The sequence below is a fragment of the Natator depressus genome, chromosome 10 (assembly GCF_965152275.1).
Source record: "Natator depressus isolate rNatDep1 chromosome 10, rNatDep2.hap1, whole genome shotgun sequence".
In the NCBI taxonomy this organism is placed as follows: domain Eukaryota; kingdom Metazoa; phylum Chordata; order Testudines; family Cheloniidae; genus Natator; species Natator depressus.
This window is the reverse complement of record NC_134243.1, coordinates 27,931,125-27,951,192: the sequence shown is the minus strand read 5'-3', so window position 1 is coordinate 27,951,192 and position 20,068 is coordinate 27,931,125. Positions and strand designations below refer to the sequence as shown.

The following is a 20,068-nucleotide window of genomic DNA, read 5'->3' as shown; positions in this document are numbered from 1 at the left end:
TACAACTAGAGAGATGAAAGATGTGTTCTGTTTTGTGCGGGTGAAGTAGTATTATAGTTCTCTATACTGACTCGTCTAACTAGTGGATGTTTATGAATTCTGGTGTTAAAATGGAAGCTTTTCATGGGAAAGGCTAATGGCAAACTAACAAAGCACAAGAGCATATGGGACAGTGTAGAGCAGCAGTTCTCAACCAGGGGTCTGAGGCCCCCTCGGTGGCCATGAGAAGGTTTCAGGGTGTCCGCCAAGCAGCACCAGCATTAGACTCCCTGGAGCCCAGAGCAGAAAGTCAAAGTCCCGCTGCCCTGAGCCCTGCCACCCAGGGCTAAAGCCAAAGCCTGAGCAACTTAGCTTTGCAGGTCACCTGTGGCGTGGGGCCTTTGGCAATTGCCCTGCTTGCTACCCCCTAACACTGGCCCTGGCTTTTAAACAGGGGCACAGGAAAAATTTGTATAGTGGAGATGCTGAAAGCCATTGAACCAAACTGTAAACCCGGTATATGATGGAAACCACTTCAGGCCAGCACCAATGCTTTTATATGCAGAAAAACTGGTGTTGTGGCACAGGTGGGCCGTGGAGTTTTTATAGCCTATTGTGGGGACCTCAGAAAGAAAAAGGTTAAGAACCCTGGTGTAGAGGAATACAGGATTGTGAGGTCTTTACAAAGCAATATTTGGCATCATGCTTGTTTGAAATAGCTGCATCTTGATTCTAAGGTGAGCCACTTTATTCTGCACTTATTTAATTTGGGTCAGCATGTGAGATAGAGGCACTTTTGTCCTTGGTAATATGAAATGATCTTCAAATTTAATTAACCAGTAAATATGTTAAAGAGCATTCCATTATCTCCAAAAGATGACCTAGGACATAGATAACAGGTGAAAAGCATTGACTAATGAAGTCTGCCCTAGTATCATATTAGAAGAAGTGGTGATGGTGGGTTGGGTTTTTTTTTCTGTTGTTCTCCCTATTCTCCCTGCTTGCAAACTGCAGAAGAATAAGCGGAAGTGGATTCTGTTAAAGGCAAATTGAGGAAAGTCTGCCAGTAGATAGATAGTGCTTTTCTTCCTATAAATTGGGAAGAGAATTGTTGAAATGAGTCAACGTTGAAAGAAAATGCTTGAGTATAACATGACCTCTGCCAGACAAATGTTCAGGATGGGATTAGTAAGGAACATTAAAGGTATGGATTGGAGTGCGTTAGCAGAATTAACTTTTTGTTTGTTTGTTTTAAAAAAAATTGTTTTCAAGAAAACAAGCTTGCTTTTGAAAACAAACGCCTTTTACCAGTATATTTTTACTGAAAAAATCCTCAAAAACTTTTTTTTATTTTTTGACTGAAAAACCAAATAATCTTGCAGGAAACTTTTTGAAAATACAAACAATTATCTCTCTCTCCCTTCCTTCTCCCCCCCATTTTCCCATGAAAAAATCATTGGGGTTTTTCTGGTTTTGTTTATCTGCTATGGGGGATAAAGTTTAAAGAGCTGGGGTTTGAGGTGCACTGGAAAATTTGCATTGTGCCTGTCCAAATGAGATCTCTCAGTTTAATTTGACCATGGTTTGCTTTATTTCATAACTCTCTGCAAGTTTGTTGGAAGGGGAATTTTGTGGAAAATACTATCCGGCAGCAGCCTTGAACCTGTCATGTGGGACTTTGTAGCTAAGTAGCTTCAGCTAATAGCCTAGACAATCAGAGGAAGGATAGTCTTTGATTTGCTAATACTGAAAGTACTGTTTGAAGAAAGGGGATAACCAACTAAAACACCAACAATAACAAGTTTAAAAAACAAAAAGAAAATCTCAATTTTTTTATACTTTAATGTTGTTGAATTAACCAATTTTTGGAGATATTTTTACCCCTGTCTCAGAAAATTACATGTGCAAGAAAATATAGGGGATGGTACTATTCCCCTTATATTTATAAAAAAGAAAAGGAGTACTTGTGGCACCTTAGAGACTAACAAATTTATTTGAGCATAAGCTTACTTCTATTTATGTGTACAAGAAATAGTTATGTAAATTACTTAGATGTTCTAAGCTATCACAACAGCTTTCCTTCAACAGAGAAGGCACTGCAGCTCTGTGAAGTGTTATAGCTGTATACTAGAGGGAATCTGACATCGAGGTAACTTGCTAGATTGAACAAGCAGAAGGAAAGGTAAGTCAGGGCCTGCAGGAAGTTTCCTTACCTGAGCCTTCTCTGCTCCAAACAACACTTTTCACAACAAACCATTAATGTTGCAGTAATTAAATGAAGGCAAGAGCCCCACACACCCAACTAGAGTACAAGTGAGTTTGGAAAGCAAACAAAATTTTGCCACTTTTAATCTTCCCTTTATTTTAGTTGACTACAAACTTATTATGCAGCTTGTTTGCAAATAGTAAAGATAACATGAAGAAATAATAAAATTAAGAATACGATTTACATATGCAGTGAATTATCTGTGCATATCTTGTGCGGTAAAAACATAAGCCTGATATTTAGAATTAGCAAACAGTAAAAATGCAGAACTGCGTAGTTAAACTGAAAATGGACGTGAGATTCCAAGTAGGTGTACTATCTATATATAAACAAGGCTAAACTACTACAATCACAGGCCAGAGAGAAGGACCTTAAATGGAAGTCAGAGTCTTAATTTGCATGCATAAAGAAATAGGAAGTCCATAAACTTGGGATCTTATTTTCAGGTGTGTGGAGCATCTAACCCTACAACTGAAGTCAATGGAAGGCTAGCGTCTCTGAAAATCAATAGACTTGAATATACTCAAGTATAGTAAGGCAAGGGTCCATTGCACAGTGAGTTCCAAATATGGAGTATCTTGAAGATATAAAGTAACCAACTAATATAAAAATGAGACAAAGCTAAATATTGCAACACTAGATATCACAGTAATAGTGTCAAAATTTTAAGGGCAGATTCCTCACTGTTCTCATCAAACAGATTTATTGCCTTCAGTTGTGTTGGTTCCACTTATGCTAGAGGTTAATTTGGCCTTTAGTAGTAAATTTTAATCTTGTTATTTAAAAAACAACAACTATATTTCCTCAGAACATAAACAACAAAAAGAAAACCTATCATACAAACTGAAAGCGGTTAGAGTTTCATTTTTTGCACTGGGCTTGTTGTATTGGAGCAGATTTGTGTTTTATGATCTTTGAATCCTATCTTTGATCTTAAGGGATATCTGCTTGTAATAAAGCTTTATAAGCTTACTTAAGGCCCTTACAAGTTAACACCGTAACTTTAAAGATACTGTATTTACCAAAAAAAACCCAAAAGAAAGCTCAGTGTAATAAAAGGTAATGGGTTGAGAAACTACTTTCAGGACTTTGGTACCCTTTCTTTCTTCTGAGTTTTCAATAACCATGGTGTATGTGCTCTGTGAAAGTGGTTCTTTCTCTGACCAGTGTTTTCATTTTTGTTGTCCTCCCCTTCCTCATCTACCTGTCTTCTCAGGATACTAAAGCAGAGTGCAGTTCCTGTGTAGAAACAGAAGACAGAAAAGTAAGTGATTAATTTTAATGTAATTTGTGTTAATCCACTTACTGAAAAAATGTGTTTAAAGGCTATCAAATCATTATTAGTATAGTATAATTTTAAGTTAAATCAAACTGTCTAAATTTGAGGTTTCTAATTGAGGTGCATTTTTAGCTTTAAATGAGCTTTTATGTGAAAAAATGTTGGAAAATATATTTAGGCCTTGAAAATATAGATTATGTGTACACTATTTTGACTACGGAGTGTAGTCAACTTAGAAATTGATTTAACTATTTGTTCTGAAGGGAACTGCAGCTCTCCATGGAATATAAACAGTGTAAAAGCCATCTCTATTGAAAGTTTGCTTTCCATCGTGCTTGTTATTGAGTGTTTATTAACAGCACCATCACATAAATTCTCTGCAGTAAACTTTAATATGTTGCAATAAGTACGGTATTCTCAAAATATCCAGGTGATGATTACTTTTCAGAATCTTTTACCAATACCTCTATCAATGCCTGGCCTGGCAATGCTTTCTTTCTCTGCTAAATTGATGATGAGGAATAGAGTTGACTCTGAAAATATCTTTTCCAGTTGTAATTGTCCAAGAAAGTACATAAAGCTATGCATATCTTTTTTTTTCCAGTTTTCTTCTTTATCTAAACCTCAAGTCCTTAAAAGATTTAGGAGTAGTATTTGTAATTTGTTAACTTAAAAACTGAGTAATATGTAATGTCAGGAGAGATCCTGCTTTGTTAAATGAGTGCCCTCTACCAGATAGTTGAGGACTTCATTAACCAAGGTCTTTTTTTCCTGAAGAAATGCTTAAGCTGAGCACTGGTCTTTTCCAACCTGGAAAGAGAAATGAAGAAAGGTCTTGTTCTAATGTTACTAGCATGACCCTGTCAAAACTGCATGTTGAAACCTCAACTCTTTATTCTTTTAGTATTACTTTAATTATGCCATGAAATGAAGGAATGCAGATAATAGTGTTAATCTTCTTTGATGCACCTTCCAAACAAACATTCTTTCTGAACATTGGTGTTGGAGACAATATATGTCAACAGCTCCTCTGTTCCTCAAAAATAAATATTTAACTCTTTTTGTGGGTACCAGGTTTTTAAGAGTCTGCCTCAGTTAGGGGTTTGTTCAGAAATTAGTTTTTAACTGATACATTATTTCCCAAGTCTTATACAGGACTGTTAGCCAACACTCTTTTTGCTTATGGGGTAATGTAATATTGGAAGTAGTGCAGCAGTATAAGTCATCATAAAACTCATTTGCTTTGCTGAAATATATGAGAAGGATATGGCAACCTCAGTAATGGAGTGGGGGGGGAAAACCTATTTTCAGCTAAACAAAGGCATATAGTTAGGAATTTATGTAAGATATTAAAATACAGCTGGAATTAGTATTCGACATTTAAAGACCAGAATTATCAAGCTTCTCTGGTGATACAATTCTTGTAATACCCAAGGATAGGATTTTATTTCTATTTAAAGAAAGGAATATTAAATATTTAACTCAGGCAAGTATTGAACATAATAGAACTAATCTTATGTTGTAATTCTCCTCATGGTTAGAGGTTAAGTAAATACAGCAGTGTTTCATTGACTGTCCAGATTGCTTCCAAATAGCTTTCCATAGCAGAGCTCAAAAAAGCTTTTGATTACATTTAGTGATCCTGTCTATGAACAAAGGATAGCAGAGTTCATATAAAGGAAGAATGTCTCTGCTATGCTGTTCAGAAGTTTAAACAAATATTTGTTCTCCCTGTACATGAAATTTACATTTTCCTTGTTGCTGTTAATATTCTGATTATTTTTAAGGTCTGAGGCTGTTTTTCAATTAAAATACATAAATTCTGGGGCTTTGAATTTTGATTTTCTTGTCTACATTACTAATTTTATGCCTGCCTAAAATGCCATTCACATGTCACAGTATGTTGTTTTTGTTGTAAATAGTGATAAAATATTTTCAGTTTACATTGGATTGCCAGTTTTCCCCTCCTTCCTATTTGACCTTTCTTTTTGTAGTTGCCCTTTGCTTATCTCCTTCGTCTTAGCTAGGTAGATGGCTGAACATGTTTTTGTGCTGTCTTCATTACCACACTTCACTGGCATACTAGTTAGCTTCCCCATATTGGCTTGAAGATCTTAAATGGTCTCTGCATCCAGTTTTCATAGAGGAAAAATTAAAGACTATTCCAGTGCAAATTTTCTACACCATTGTCAATTCATAGAAAGAAGTAAAACAAACTAAATGTTTTTTAGATGTTTGTATTGAAGATTTCCATGTCAGAGTACTCTTTTATTCTGTAGCACTGTACCTATAGTATTTATTTGCATGTGTTTTATATGGTACATAAAATGTAACTTTTTCATCTTAATACATTTCACATAGTGTTCCCAATTATTTAGAAAAACTTGCATGTATTTTGTAATTATTTTTTGATGGGAGATTTTCTGCAGGACAGCTATAAATACTGACAAAAGCACCCAATTCAGAGCACAATGTGACCCTGTCATGCTGTTTCTGATATGGTGGCTGCTTGGCAGATAATTTTTACTTCTACTATGAAAACAAAGGGTAAGACTAACCTCTGTATTTGCAGAGATGAAATAAAAGCTGAGAGGTTTTTATGTGCATCTGTGCAGTGCTCTTGAACTTATAGGCTATCAAATGGAATAGTTTCTAATAAGTAAAATGCTTTACAACAAATATCTGCAACCCCAAGAAAAACATGAATCATTGGCCTTCTTCTCAAATTAGTGTATCTTACAACAAATATAGTATTCACAAAGAATTGCATAAAACTTTAGAATAATTGCCTCTCACAGAGCCTCTGACATGTTTATAGATCACATTTGTCTAGCTCTCCTATTAAAATTAATATGACTAACGTTGGACCATCTTCAAACCTGGATGACGAATGGTGGACTGCTAAATCCATATTATGGCACCTATAATGTGGAAGCCTAATTTTCAGAGGTGCTCAGCATGTGCAGCCTCATATGAAGTCCGTGCAACCAGCAAGGGCTCAGCACCTCTAAAAGTCAGGCCACTTCTATTTAGGGCCCCAGTTCATCCAAGTGCATCAATAAGACTACTGGGGCACTTGAGTACATGCTTCAGGCTTATATATGGATTCAGGAGCTTAACTTTGGCACCAAGGTTTGAACACTGCTGGCTTGAGTTTTAATTGCTAAAATGGAGAAATTCTGAAACTTGTTGGTTCATTTTTATAGTACAAATGTTGGAAAAGTAATCTGTCCATAGCCAGAAAAAAAAAATCAGTCTGCAACCTCATTAATATATTATCTGAATATGCTTTACTTCTCTTGTTACTTACATTTTATATGGTGAAACAGTGTCACTCTGTGGCCACAAAGGTATACTTAGCCCATCTTTTAATTCAGGTTGAATGTCCTATATCTCATGCTAGATGGCTGCAATTAAATACCTGGATTTTTTTTCTATTGCATTTCTGGCAAACAGTGTAACTCAGTCCCACATTAACCATGAGGAAGTTAGACATTAGTTGAATATGTTTAACTGGGAAAGAAAGTCAACAGTTAGCCGAGTACAATTTTCTAACATCCTCTCTAGTCTTCTCTTAAAGGTCTTGCGTTTGTCCAGTGACTCATCAAATTATATCATATAATATTAATTTATTCTCCTGCATTGAGACTTGTTGGTATGGGACTCACTTTCTGTCACTCAAATACATTTGAAATGTGTAACTTTCTTTTAATTTTTTCCTTAACCCTTACTTGTGCTCGTGTCTGAATATTACTCCCTGTTAGGTCAATGGTTGATTTTGGTTTTGGTTTGGATAAACATCCAGAAGTTTGAGACTATATTTGTACTACTTGAGTCTACACAGTTGGTCTGGAAATGTCACAAGAACAGGTGTTATCAGGATGTTTCAGCAAAACCATTTCTGACCATCAGAAACTGTAACTTTGGTGTTGGTGGGAAAATAATATATTTCAAACATCAAAGTAAGCAAACCCTACAAAATGAACCAGGATAAAGGAGTGGTAGGGTGTTTTGTGTTTTATTCAACGTGTTTCTTTTTTATGGACATTTTCATTGTCTCACCAGGAGTTCTTTTGTGATAGTCCAAAAGTAGAAATGTTATTCTTTTCTGTAAAATAGTATGTAATTTAGTATCAAGGATATTTCATTTCTTGATAAGGGGAATAACTTTTTTCTGGAAACAATGTCTTGCAGTGTACTGTAGTGTCTTGACCCATCGTAAGTAGAGGTGATGCATCACAATGGTGTTATCTGTGAATAAACAAAAAGTGATGTTTAATTTGTATGGGTATGTTCGCCCATGTGCAAATGGCCAGCAAGAGGCCTATGCACCACTTAAATCCCATTATTGTGATGGCTTAAGTGAAGCTTATCTGGTATGCCTTGTGGTGGCACCTTTGCAAAGGGATTAGTGTAATCATTTTTAAGTTTTGTCTCCTGAAGTTTTAAACACAACACCATGACCATTCATCACAGAGATGTACATTGTTATACACACTGGTCTGTTAATATTTGAGATTAAGTTCCTGATGACCAGTAGGAAAGAAAAAAAACTAACTGGGGGAGGGGGGATGGGGGGAATGGGAAGATGAGATGTCCGGAGTCTTATGTCATATGGATGAATACCATGCCTTAAGGTTGAAGACTGGGAGAGCTGGATTTTATTCATGTTATGGGACTCATTCCTCATCCCTCCATATGATTATTGTCATGTTGCCCTCCCCCTGCGTCTTCTGGAAGGCTCTTCTGTGATTTCACCTTGCCTACAGCTGCATAAGAGCTGTTGGGCAGGGAAGTGGGGTGATCTTTTTATTAGTGCCGTCTCCTGCCTTTCTGCTTTTGGTTCCTGCACTTTTCATAATGTGACAGACTCTCACAGAGCAGTTGTAGATAGCATACAGGAGGAGAGAATCAGCCAGCCCACCCCAGAACTGTTTTGAGAGTACATCATTGTGGCAAATATCAAGAGAGTCCTTGATGAAGGAAGCACGCAAGATCGCAACCAACAGACATTGTCTGCTGTTTTTATCAGTTGTTTGGTACAAGTACAACTCTCAACTCAGAAAGTTTTTATATTAGAGCTATAGTATGATTATTCCTGTGCCTAGTTTTTGCAAGTGGAAATCCCAAAATGTATACAGTATATTGAACTATGTTTCTGTTTGTGCTTCTCTGTCTGTCCTCTCTATTCATCTTCCCCAAGGTTTTGGAATCAACTTGAGCTCATCGGGGAGGCTGCGGGGGAACAAACAAAAAAGTAGTTCAATCTAACTGTAACACTGCTGTAGAAAATATTTAATGTTCCCCTCTAGTGGCTAATCCAATTACCACTTCTGCTATCTACCAGTTCATTCCTTTAGCTCAAGTGGTAGAGATCTGTATTTTCAGTCCCGGGTACAAACTCGTAGAGAACCCATCCTGGAATCATTAAATAAATATATCATAGGCTTATTCCATAAAAACGATACATTTATTTTTTAATAGAATTCTTGAAACCATGTTGTAGGCGCTCAGGAGCTAGTCTACAAAGCCTGAAGGAATATAAAGAAATATTCTGATTCCATCTGTGTTAGGCACCAGAGACAATCCAGTGCAATTAGCACATGCACTATTAACATCCTTTTATTTGCTGTTTTATAATGAAAAATACCACTGATTAAGCATGTTATTACTAATTAATGGGAACTTTTATCTAGTTAATAACAAAAAAATAACACCAGATATCTATAAGCTTAAGATCTACATCTCTCTTCTTTGGGAAAGAGTAGAATTGCACCTTCATTCGGATGTGCTTGCATTTCAGTCATTTGGACTATTCACGAGGGTAAAGATAAGCATGTTTAAGTGTTTACAGGATTGGAATCACAGTTGGTTTTTTCTAATTCTCTAACAATGACTATGATTTCCACGCTTTAAGAATCACTCAAAATGCCCTCAGTCTTTCACTCTAAGTATACAAATATATGTTAATCTCATATTGCTTTTGATCAGGAGAAATATTAAATTGCTGAAAAGTCAGTTATAGAATACCCTTTAAATCATGACGAAAATCAAACTAGTTATAGGATCAACTATGATACAAAACCTGACAGTTTTAAAAAGAGAACTGTTTATGCATATTTTGATATATATGAGCAAAACTGTTTATATAAAAAATGAATCACTCATGAAACTGCCCATGTTTAGGCTCAAACTTAAAATAATTATGAATTTTAATAGGTTAAGTGCCCCACCACCACCACACACACACACACTCTCTCTCTCTCTCTCTCTCTCTCACTCATTTTGGTATCCCTTTACAGAAATATCAGAAATAAGGGTATTGGTGTGACATTTCCAACTGAGAAATGCTAGACGACTTCTGAGGAAGTGAGGTTTTAATTAAATTTTGAAGACTCAAGAGATGGTAATAACCTTTGAATAGGTACCTAGATTTTAGGATGGTTGTTAAGAATGAACTCTGAACTTTCAGAAATGTACCCATTGTTGTTAATTAGCATAATAAAATATGTCCTTTCAAACAGCATCCCTATTAAGTGGTCCATGGGAAACAAAACCATACACATTAATTTTGCTTTTCTGTAACTTACTCCATGTTTTTTTAATGTAAAGACAAGTAATTTGTATAAATTTCCATTTCAGAACCAAATATTTCAGTTCCAATGAAATGGTTAAGATTAAATTGCTTCTCTTGCTTGGATGGTATAACATGAATATTTTCTGCCACCCGACCTGTGTCCTGCAGATACACTGAGGGATGGAAGTGGCAGAGAGTAGGCCTTAGTAGACTTTTTTGCAGGCGACCATCTCCCCCCCTCCCCCCCTCCTCCACTGAATTAAGATGTGTTTTCATAGGGTGTATGGTCCAATGGAAGGTCAGTGAAGGTGAACAAGGACAGTGCAAGAAGTTGGCTATCGCAGCTTTTCAGAGAGGAGGGTGAAGGGGTTATGTGAAGAAATTTACCATGTGTGTACTTCTCACAAATGGCTTGTTTGTCATTTGTCTGTAACTGTTAGTCTCTTCTCTATTTAGACTAGAAATTATTTGGGGCACAAGTCCCCCCCCTCCCATTTTGTGCTTGGCACAATGGGGTCCCAGATGCAGCTGGGGCCTATAAGCAGTATTGGAATCCACCCAATAAAATAATGTTTTAAAGGGTTTTTTTAGCTGAATAATTACAGCTGATAAGTTGGCTGGTGCTGGTCCATCCATTTATTTTATTTTTGGCTCAAAGGTGGAGACTTTTGAATGAAGTTATTGTCAACCTTCCTGTTCCCACATTGTGAAGCTACTCCTGTTTTCTAACTTTTGAAGTTGATGGGAGCAGTTGCCAAGTGTGAGATTAGTCTTTACCTTCAGCCTTTCAGCCTATAAATGTGGGGGGTCGGGGGGAGAGAGTACATTTAATTAGCCATCAATCCTTAATCTACTTTGTGATGCAGATTTTTCTCTTCTTCCCAGGTTACTTGCATTGAACCCCTTTTATATATGATTCAACCTGATTTCTCTGCATCAAAAAACTCGGGGTTGGGAATGGTTAGTGGCATGAAGTTATTCTGTCTCAGGACTGCTTAATCTGGACCGTGATTCAGGCATAACCTATATAGTAAATTCCTCACTGTGTAAGGCAGAGAGCTACAGGTCTGTGTATGCCCAGCAACCTAGATAAATCTTCTTTGTGCTTATTGTGTGAGACTCTTTTCTCCACCATTGCCTGCTCTCTCCCAGTTTTATCCCAAATCTAACAATATTTGGTACTTTTCTGAAAGCCCTGCTCCTGGAATCATGTACCTATGAAAGAATCTCAGCTCTGATTGAAAGAAAAAGTTATCTAACTTCATAGTTGCAGAGAGAAGTTTGGAACCATAATCCCCCAAGGCTTAAACATCAGAAGCCAAATAATAAGAATCCAAAATATATTTTTGTAAAAATCTAATTTTTTTAAGCCAAACTGAAGATGTTTTGTGACTTATGCTTTTTGAGCCCTTGGTGCTGGCCATACTGTGTGTCTTCCTCTTTGCAAAGGTTACTACACTTTCTTCTCTACTGAACCTGTTCTCCATTGGTCACTGCAGTGTGCTGGAGGCAAAACAAATAATTATAAAAGTCTGAGTCTATAGTCAAAGGAAATAGCAAATAGAAGGGTTAGAGGAAAGGGGATGAAGCCCTGGACATAACATACTAAATATTAGTTAGTTACTTAAATATTGTGAGTCTTGTGGAGGTGGTAGTGACATCCCACTTCCCATATTCCCTGGTGAGACTAAATTCCCTAACTTCTCCTCTGATTGCCATAGCAAATGTGAGGAACTTCACTAATTTGTGTATTGCCGTTTATATTATCCTGCGATGACATCACGTGTTTATTATAAAATGTTAGGTATTATGAAATATACATATGTCTCAGGACTAAATTTCTTTCAGGTCAGAATCGTGATCTTTCCAAAAAAATTGAAATTCCCCTCCATTTGATATAACCAAATTTTGTCGGAGGGCTAAGGCACAGGAACATAATATTTGTCCGCTATTCTTGATCAGAACATTGGACATACAGAGACAGCTATATAGCTGGCATTACTTCACCTGAAGTCTGGCTTCAGTGGTGTTTCACCCATTTATGTTAGCTGAGAATCCGGCCAAAAGTGTTGTATCCTCTTTCAGAAATAGTCCAAGTGCAACCACTTATTCACAATATTACTAGAAGTTTAACACATCTGTATTTTAGCCTCAAGCGCAGGAAAGGAAACAGAATTTTGTGGGCCCCATGTGGAACAAGAATACTAAAGGAGATTGAGAATAAGGGTATATCTACACTGCGAAGTGAAGGTGTGGTTATAGCATAGATAGGCAGGTAGACACTGGCTTGAGGCTAGCACATCAAGCAGCAGTGTGGCTGTGCTGGCACTGACAGTAGCTTGGGCTAGCCACCCAATTACATATCCTGGGGGTCGGGCGGGATTGTACTTGGGTGGCTAATCCAGGCCACTGCCCATGATGCTGTGACCACACAACTACTTTTAACATGCGTGTGAGCTCAAGCAAAGCTAAAGTGTGTTTGTCTTCCTGAGGTGGGAAGCGCCCTCCTAGCTTCACTATGGACATATACCCTAAGATGCTTTCTCCTCTCCTTTCCTACTTGATCACTGGGGTCAAAGGCGTATAGCAATTGATTGGTACAAAGTAGCCATTCATTCTAAAATTGTATTTTGGATAATCGGTGGTGCCATGCTATTTTATCAAGATGTCACCTTTCAGTTCCATCACACATGAGGCTGAAGTCAGTGCATGATTTGTGCCAGGGCTGAGCCCCAGCACCTCTAAGCCTGGGGGTTCATAGCCCTGGCAACTCTGGGCTTGCCATGTCAGGTATGAAAGAAAGAAAATTGTTGAGCCCCAGTACCTCTTTCATTACAAATTAAGCACTGGTTGAAAGTGACCCAGAATTGTAACCCCAATCCTTTTCTTGATGGTGTTTTGGAATAGAAAAAATTTAGACCTACAGCAAACTGAGTGGAATCTATGTTAAAAAGATGTTCTGTGCCAGATAGTTGCATTCCATTCCATTTTCAGTCTGACAAATACTTTTTGTTCCCTGGTTTAGTTTCTAAATTTTTGTTTGATTCAGACCACTTTCTTTTTTTATAGACTCACCATTGCTGGAATCTGCAATGAAATTCTCTCCAGTGTTCCCTGGAGGCACCATAATGCTGACCATTAACTAGCAGCTAAGTGTTATTAGCTCAGTGGTTCAAGGTCACTCAAGAAATTTCACTTCATTTTCTGTCCTCCAGCAGCAAAGTAGTTCACAAAGAGACTACTTTTGAGATGCCTCTTGACACAGAAATTCAACACTTTTGTGCTCAGAGCGCTGAGGGTTTATGAGAGTAATCGGCTTTATGGTGTGCATTAGGCCAATAACGTGATAGGTCAGTTAGTTAGAAAATTTCCCCATAGTGACATAATTATCTTCTTGAGGAATGTGGTATGTGTAGTAATGGCTTTCCCTGCCTATTGATGACAATATTTTGTACTTTTTAATGCCTCCTGTCAGAGGATCTCAAAGCACTTTACAAACATTAATTATAAACACCAGTTAGGAATGCAATTATAATATTAACCAAGTTACACGTGGGGGAATAGAAGCATGGAAAGGAGACACAGCCAAGGTCACGCAGTGGGAATCATAGGTACATCTGAGAACAAAACACAGAACTCCTAACTTATGTTGTCTCTCACCACCAGACATGCTCCTAATAATTGTGTGTTTTGTATGTTTCTTTGCTTGCTATAAATTTCACTGAAAATAGAAGGGGAGAGAACAACATTTTGGCTAATTATTTATGTTCAGTTAATTGGAAATAAGTTTGGATTTTTCAAAGTAATGTTGCATCCTCAAAACACACAAACTAAATCTGAAGCTACTTTTTTCTCATACTGGAATATTAATAACTACCTACCTCATGTAATCATATGTTCTGGTCCAGGGCCAACCCAACTTCCACTAAAGCAGAGGTGGGCAAACTATGGCCCATGGGACCGTGCTGTCCGGCCCCTGAGCTCCTGGCCCAGGAGGCTTGCCCCCGGACCCTCCCCTGCTGTTCCCCCTCCCCCACAGCCTCAGCTCACTGCGCCGCTTGCGCAATGCTTGGGGTGGCAGAGCAGTGAGCTCCTGAGGCAGCACAGCTGCAGAGCCGCGGCCTGACCCGATGCTCTGAGCTGTGCGGCACAGCTCCTGTGCTGGTGCAGCCGCGCCCCCAGGCACCGGTGCTCCAGGCAGCATGGTAAGGGGGCAGAGGAGTTCGGGGGGGGGGGTGGTCAGGGGCAAGGGATGTGGATAGGGGTCGGGGCGGTCAGAGGGCAAGACACACGGGGGTTGAATGGGAGCAGGGGTCCCAGAGGGGCACTCAGGAAGGAGAGGAGGGGTTGGATAGGGTGGGAGTTCCAGGGGCGGTCAGGGGACAGGGAGCAGAGGGGGTGGATGGGGCAGTCAGGAAAGAGAGGGGAAGTTGGATTGGGCGGTGGGGCGGCAGTTAGGGGCGGGCTGTCCAGGGGTGGTCAGGGAGAAGGGGTGGATGGAGGGTGAAGGGGTCCCGGGAGGGCAGTCAGGAAGGAGAGGGGGGGTGGATGGGGCAGGGATCACCGGGGGGGCTGTCAGGGAACAGGGGAGGTTGGATGGGCAGGAGTCCTGGGGGCGCCATCAGGGGGCGAGAAGCAGGGGGGCTGGATAGGGGGCAGGGGCCGGGCCATGCCTGGCTGTTTGGGGAGGCACAGTCTCTCCTAACCTGCCCTCCATACAATTTCAGAAACCCGATGTGGCCCTCATGCCAAAAAGTTTGCTCACCCCTGATCTAAGCTGTCCCCGATTTACTTGCTTGCATGAAAAAGTAACTTATGTCTATCACTGGAGAACTCAAACTCACACCACAACTTTGAGCATGACTTCAAGCAGCAAAACAATAAACCTGACAGTTCTAACATGAGGAAATACAAATCCATCAGAATAAAAGAATTGTTTATTGTTTCCTGGTATGTAGACTGACATAATACGAGGTCCTAACAGGAAGTTTCATGTTTTGAATGATCATAATATCAGTTCTTTTACCACTTTCTTGTTCTTTCTGTCATTCAGACATGTAATTATGGAATTTCACAATTCAAGTGATGACAATTGCTCCTGTGTATGTATCCCTCTATCGCCACTTAATCCAACTGCATCTAGCAATTTTTAATTTGATAAAGTGGAATTGAAGTGACAGCAGATGACAGAGGTGCCAAAACAATAATGTGACCTCCCACTGAAGTGTCAATGTGTTGGACTGCATGACTCTTACACAAGCCGAGTGCCCAAAAGGCACATTGACAATATTGTTGTTATGCGAGTACCTGTAGTTAAGACAGGAGAATAAAATGGTTTAAACCCTAATATGCGCACTTGTGATGTGGCTTCCCCTTTATTGTTGTTCCCACTGCCTTTGTGTAAGCACTTGATTGGTATTGTTCATAAAGTTCCTTCAGAACTTTAATATGATGAAGCTTCCTCGAAACCCTTTTTATGTTTTTCTAAATCTTATACAGCTCTGCACCTTTTGTAATAATTTAAGTCTTGAAGGAACGGTTTCTTCTTGACTCTTATGGAGCAGCTATTCTTTCCCTTCTTTTTATGCCCCTGGTGGGAAGTGGGGAATAGCAAGGAAATGCCAAATTGAAGGATAGTTTTCTCCTTTTTTTTCCCTCAAGTGGGTGGTAATGTAAATAATACCTAGTTCCAATTCACACCCATCATTTTGCCTTCTGTTTTAAGTATAAGTTACTGCTACTACTACTACTATTATACAGTGGGTGTGTGTCAACAGCCTGACTTGGTCATCCTTGCCCTTTGTTTACAGTGTATATTAAATAGACAATATAAAAAAGTTACATTTTACACATTGATTATGGACTGATGATTTTGTGGCATTTTGCTTAGGCAAAATGTTCATACTTTAATGGTTGCATTGATGTAAGTGGAAATTCTGAGTCCTCAGTACCTCTGAAATGTAAGTCTCTTCTTTTAGTACATGAATATGGATTTTAGGTATCTTAGGTACTCGTCTGAAAAATTTGGTAATATCTGTTTACTTTCAAATTTGATGCCATATCTAAATTGAATCATGTACTTTCTATGATCTGTTCTATCAAAACTCACAATAACACTGTTGTTTCTTTTAAATACTGAAGAATAATATATTTTTTGGTCATTTAATACAACTTGCACTCTTGCCTTTCAGTTGATATTCTGTTTGTTCAAAAGCATAGTTTTTGATCATTTAGATACTGGGATGCCAGTAACCTTCCGTTAAATTCTGGATTGTTGTTTGGGGATAGTTGTATTATGTGAAGTTTTATTTGCCTGCTTTGTTTTTCTCTGTTTTTTTTTCTTTTTGTATTTGCTCCCTCTCGTGAACTTAAATGGTTCAGAACTATGAAAATTACCTGGTAATACTCCCTGAAAAGTTAAATGAACATGTCACAAGCAGAATTTTGTATTCTTTAGGGTTTATTGACATTAAACATCAATATACTCTAATATCAAATGTGAACATCATATGGAAGACGGGGGACATTCCAGAAGACTGGAAAAGGGCAAATATAGTGCCCATCTATAAAAAGAGAAATAAGGATAACCTGGGGAATTATAGACCAGTCAGTTTAACTTCTGTACCCAGAAAGATAATGGAGCAAATAATTAAGAAATCAATTTGCAAATACCTAGAAGATAATAAGGTGAAAAGTAACAGTCAGCATGGATTTGTCAAGAACAAATCATGTCAAACCAACCTGATAGCTTTCTTTGACAGGGTAACAACCCTTGAGGATGGGGGGAAGTGGTAGATGTGGTATGTCTTGACTTTAGTAAGGCTTTTATGCTGTCTCGCCTGACCTTCTCATAAACAACTTGGGAAATACAACCTAGATGGAACTACTATAAGATGGGTACATAACTGGTTGGAAAATCATTTCCAGAGAGTAGTTATCAGTTGTTCACAGTCATGGTGGAAGGGCATAACGAGTGGGGTCCTGCAAGGATTGGTTCTGAGTCCAGTTCTGTTCAATATCTTCATCAATGATTTAGATAACGGCATCGAGATTACACTTATAAAGTTTACAGATTATACCAAGCTGGGAGGGGTTGAAAGTGCTTTGCAGGACAGGATTAAAATTCAAAATGATCTGGACACACTGGAGAAATGGTCTGAAGTAAATAGGATGAAATTCAATAAGGACAAATGCAAAGTACTCCACTTAGGAAGGAACAATCAGTTGCACACATACAAAATGGGAAATGACTGCCTAGAAAGGAGTACTGCGGAAAGAGATCTGGGGGTCATAGTGGATGACAAGCTAAATGTGAGTCAACAGTATAACGCTGTTACATCCCAGAATGATGTTTGCTTTTTTTGTATTAGCAGGAATATTGTAAGCAAGACACGAGAAATAATTGCAAGACACGAGAAGTAATTCTTCTGTTCTACTCCGTGCTGTTTAGGCCTCAACTGGAGTATTGTGTCCAGTTCTGGGCACCACATTTCAGGAAAGACGTTGACAAATTGGAATGAATCCAGAGAAAAGCAACAAAAATTATTAAAGGTCTAGAAAACATGACCTATGAAAGAAGATATAAAAAAGTTGGGTTTGTTTAGTCTGGAAAAGAGAAGACTGAGAGGGGACATAACACTTTTCAAGTACATAAAACGTTGTTACAAGGAGGAAGGAGAAAAAATGTTGTTCTTAACCTCTGAGGATAAGACAAGAAGCAATGGGCTTAAATTGCGGTTTAGGTTGGACTTTAGGAAAATAATTAAACTTCCTGACTGTCAGAGTGGTTAAGCTCTGGAATAAATTGCCTAGGGAGGTTGTGGAATCTCCATCATTGGGAATTTTTAAGAGCAGGTTGGACAAACACCTGTCAGGGGTGCTCTAGATAATACTTTATCCTGCCTTGAGAGCAGGGGACTGGACTAAATTAGCTCTCGAGGCCCCTTCCAGTTCTATGATTCTATGATTTTTTTTCCTTTAGAAGAATAAGTACCTTATTAGCAATACAGTTTTTGGAAAGTTTTCAACAGAAGTCATTGGTCCGGGTAAATTGATGGTGTAACTCCATCAAATACTTTAATTTACATTTTACCTCAATATTATATTAACTCATTTTTCTTTAAGCCCACAAAGCTCTTAAAGGGTGAATTAAAAATTCACACTCATTTTTAATTTGTAGTATACAATTCAATCAAGTGGAGTATTATGAAGGCTGAGTGAGAGTTAATGACTGAAGGATTATTTGATGGGAGATATCTGTCAAAATATGCTGAAAAATAATTAGTCTAAGTCTATAAACAGCTTCAAATTTACTCTGATTATATCTAGCCAAGTAACTTTTCAGCAATTGTCAAACTAAAAATACAGAGGGGAGTCAGCTTTTAAAATTATACAGAAATCTGTATAGGCCTGTTAAATCAAACTGATATGAACTGGAAAGTGTTCTAGGCCTTCTTTGTAATTGCTGGAGTTGGGACTGAGGAACAAATTACAGCAATGGGGGCTTAGCAATTCAGTTTTTACTCTCTTGCACATTGCTAAGCATAGTACTCCTGAAAATAATTTTCCCAATAATAACCTTTCCCACGCGCTGAATACCTATACAGTGTGGATTATACAAAAATTGATTCTATCCGTGGCTTTCTAAGATTTGTCATTACAGTTTTGTTACCTGTATTAGTTTAAACATGTGTTATCATTAATAACCTGACATTCTGTGTGCATACCTCATAGGCAGGTGCACCCTTACAGGGTAGGTTGCCAACGTTTTATTTGCAAAAAACCAGAACACCATTGTCCCACTCCTGCCCCGCCCCTTATCTGAGGCTCCGCCCCCTCTCACTCCATCCCACTCCCTCTGGGGTGGGGCCAGAAATGAGGAGTTCAGGATATGGGAGGGGGATCTGGGCTGGGGCAGGGGGTTGTGGTGCAGGAGGGGATGCAGTGTGCAGGCTCTTGGAGGGAGTTTGGGTGCGGGAGGGGGTGTGAGCTCTGGGAGGGAGTTTGGGTGCAGATGGGGCTCAAGTTTGGGACAGAGGGTTGGGCTATGAGAGGGGGTGCAGGCTCTGGGAGGGAGTTTGGGTGTGGGAGGGGGTTCAGGGCTGTGGCAGGAGGTTGGGGTGCAGCAGGGGATGAGGGCTGCAGACTCCAGGCGGTGCTTAACTCAGGTGACTCCTGGGAAGCAGCGACATGTCTCTCTGGCTCCTACATGGAGGGGCCAGGTGGCTCTGCGCTCTGATCCTGCCTGCAGGCACTGCCACTGCCGCTCCCATTGGCCACAGTTCCCGGCCAATGGGAGCTGCGGAGCTGATGCTCGGGCGGGGGCAATGTGCGGAGCCCCCGTGCCACCCCTATGCCTAGGAGCCAGAGGGAGATGCCGGCTGCTTCCTGGGAGCTGCACAGAGCCGGGCAGGCACCCTGTCTGCCCCGCTGTTGATGGCCAATCGGACTTTTAATGGCCCGATCAGCAGTGCTGTCCCTTTTCGACCAGGTGTTCCAGTCGAAAACCGGATGCCTGGCAACCCTAATACAGGGTGGGATGACATTGATTTTTAAATAGAACTATCTCAAAATGTACTTTTGCACCACGTACTGCAGGGATCAGGTGTCACCGGCCACTCACTCCCATGACAGCAGGGCTGCAGAGAGGTACTTGCACGGCCACAGGAACCATTCAGCAACAGCGTGGCCTCCACGTCCTGGACAGGGGTCTCTGTTCTATTATGCAAACCTCCACATTACCCAGATCCCTTCTTTCTTTCCCAGCATGAGCTACATGTCCTCTGCAATATGTAGCTCATGCTGGAGGACTAGGGAGGGATTCAGATGATGTGGAGTTTTGGATAAATAGGAGAGTACTCTTTGCCTATGCGGGGGAGGGAGATTTTTCATTTGATTTTTCATATCAAGTGGCATATTGAAATGGCTGCCAGGTAGAGATGATGGGGACATCAGTGATATCCATTAG

At 39.4% G+C, this 20,068-nt stretch overlaps 1 protein-coding gene across 28 annotated transcripts in view; it reads left to right on the top strand.

Annotated features, from left to right (window-relative positions):
- The window catches only part of RBFOX1 (RNA binding fox-1 homolog 1), a 2,406,891-nt gene that overhangs the window by 1,431,220 nt on the left and 955,603 nt on the right, over window positions 1-20,068 (top strand). For 22 of the 28 annotated variants that reach the window (XM_074965499.1, XM_074965501.1, XM_074965500.1 and 19 more), the window contains one exon: window positions 3,462-3,509. The exons of the other annotated variants lie outside the window; for them this stretch is intronic. In XM_074965499.1, coding sequence (XP_074821600.1) covers window positions 3,462-3,509 — 48 coding nt within the window. The remainder of the gene's footprint in view (window positions 1-3,461; window positions 3,510-20,068) is intronic. 28 annotated transcript variants of the gene reach the window in all.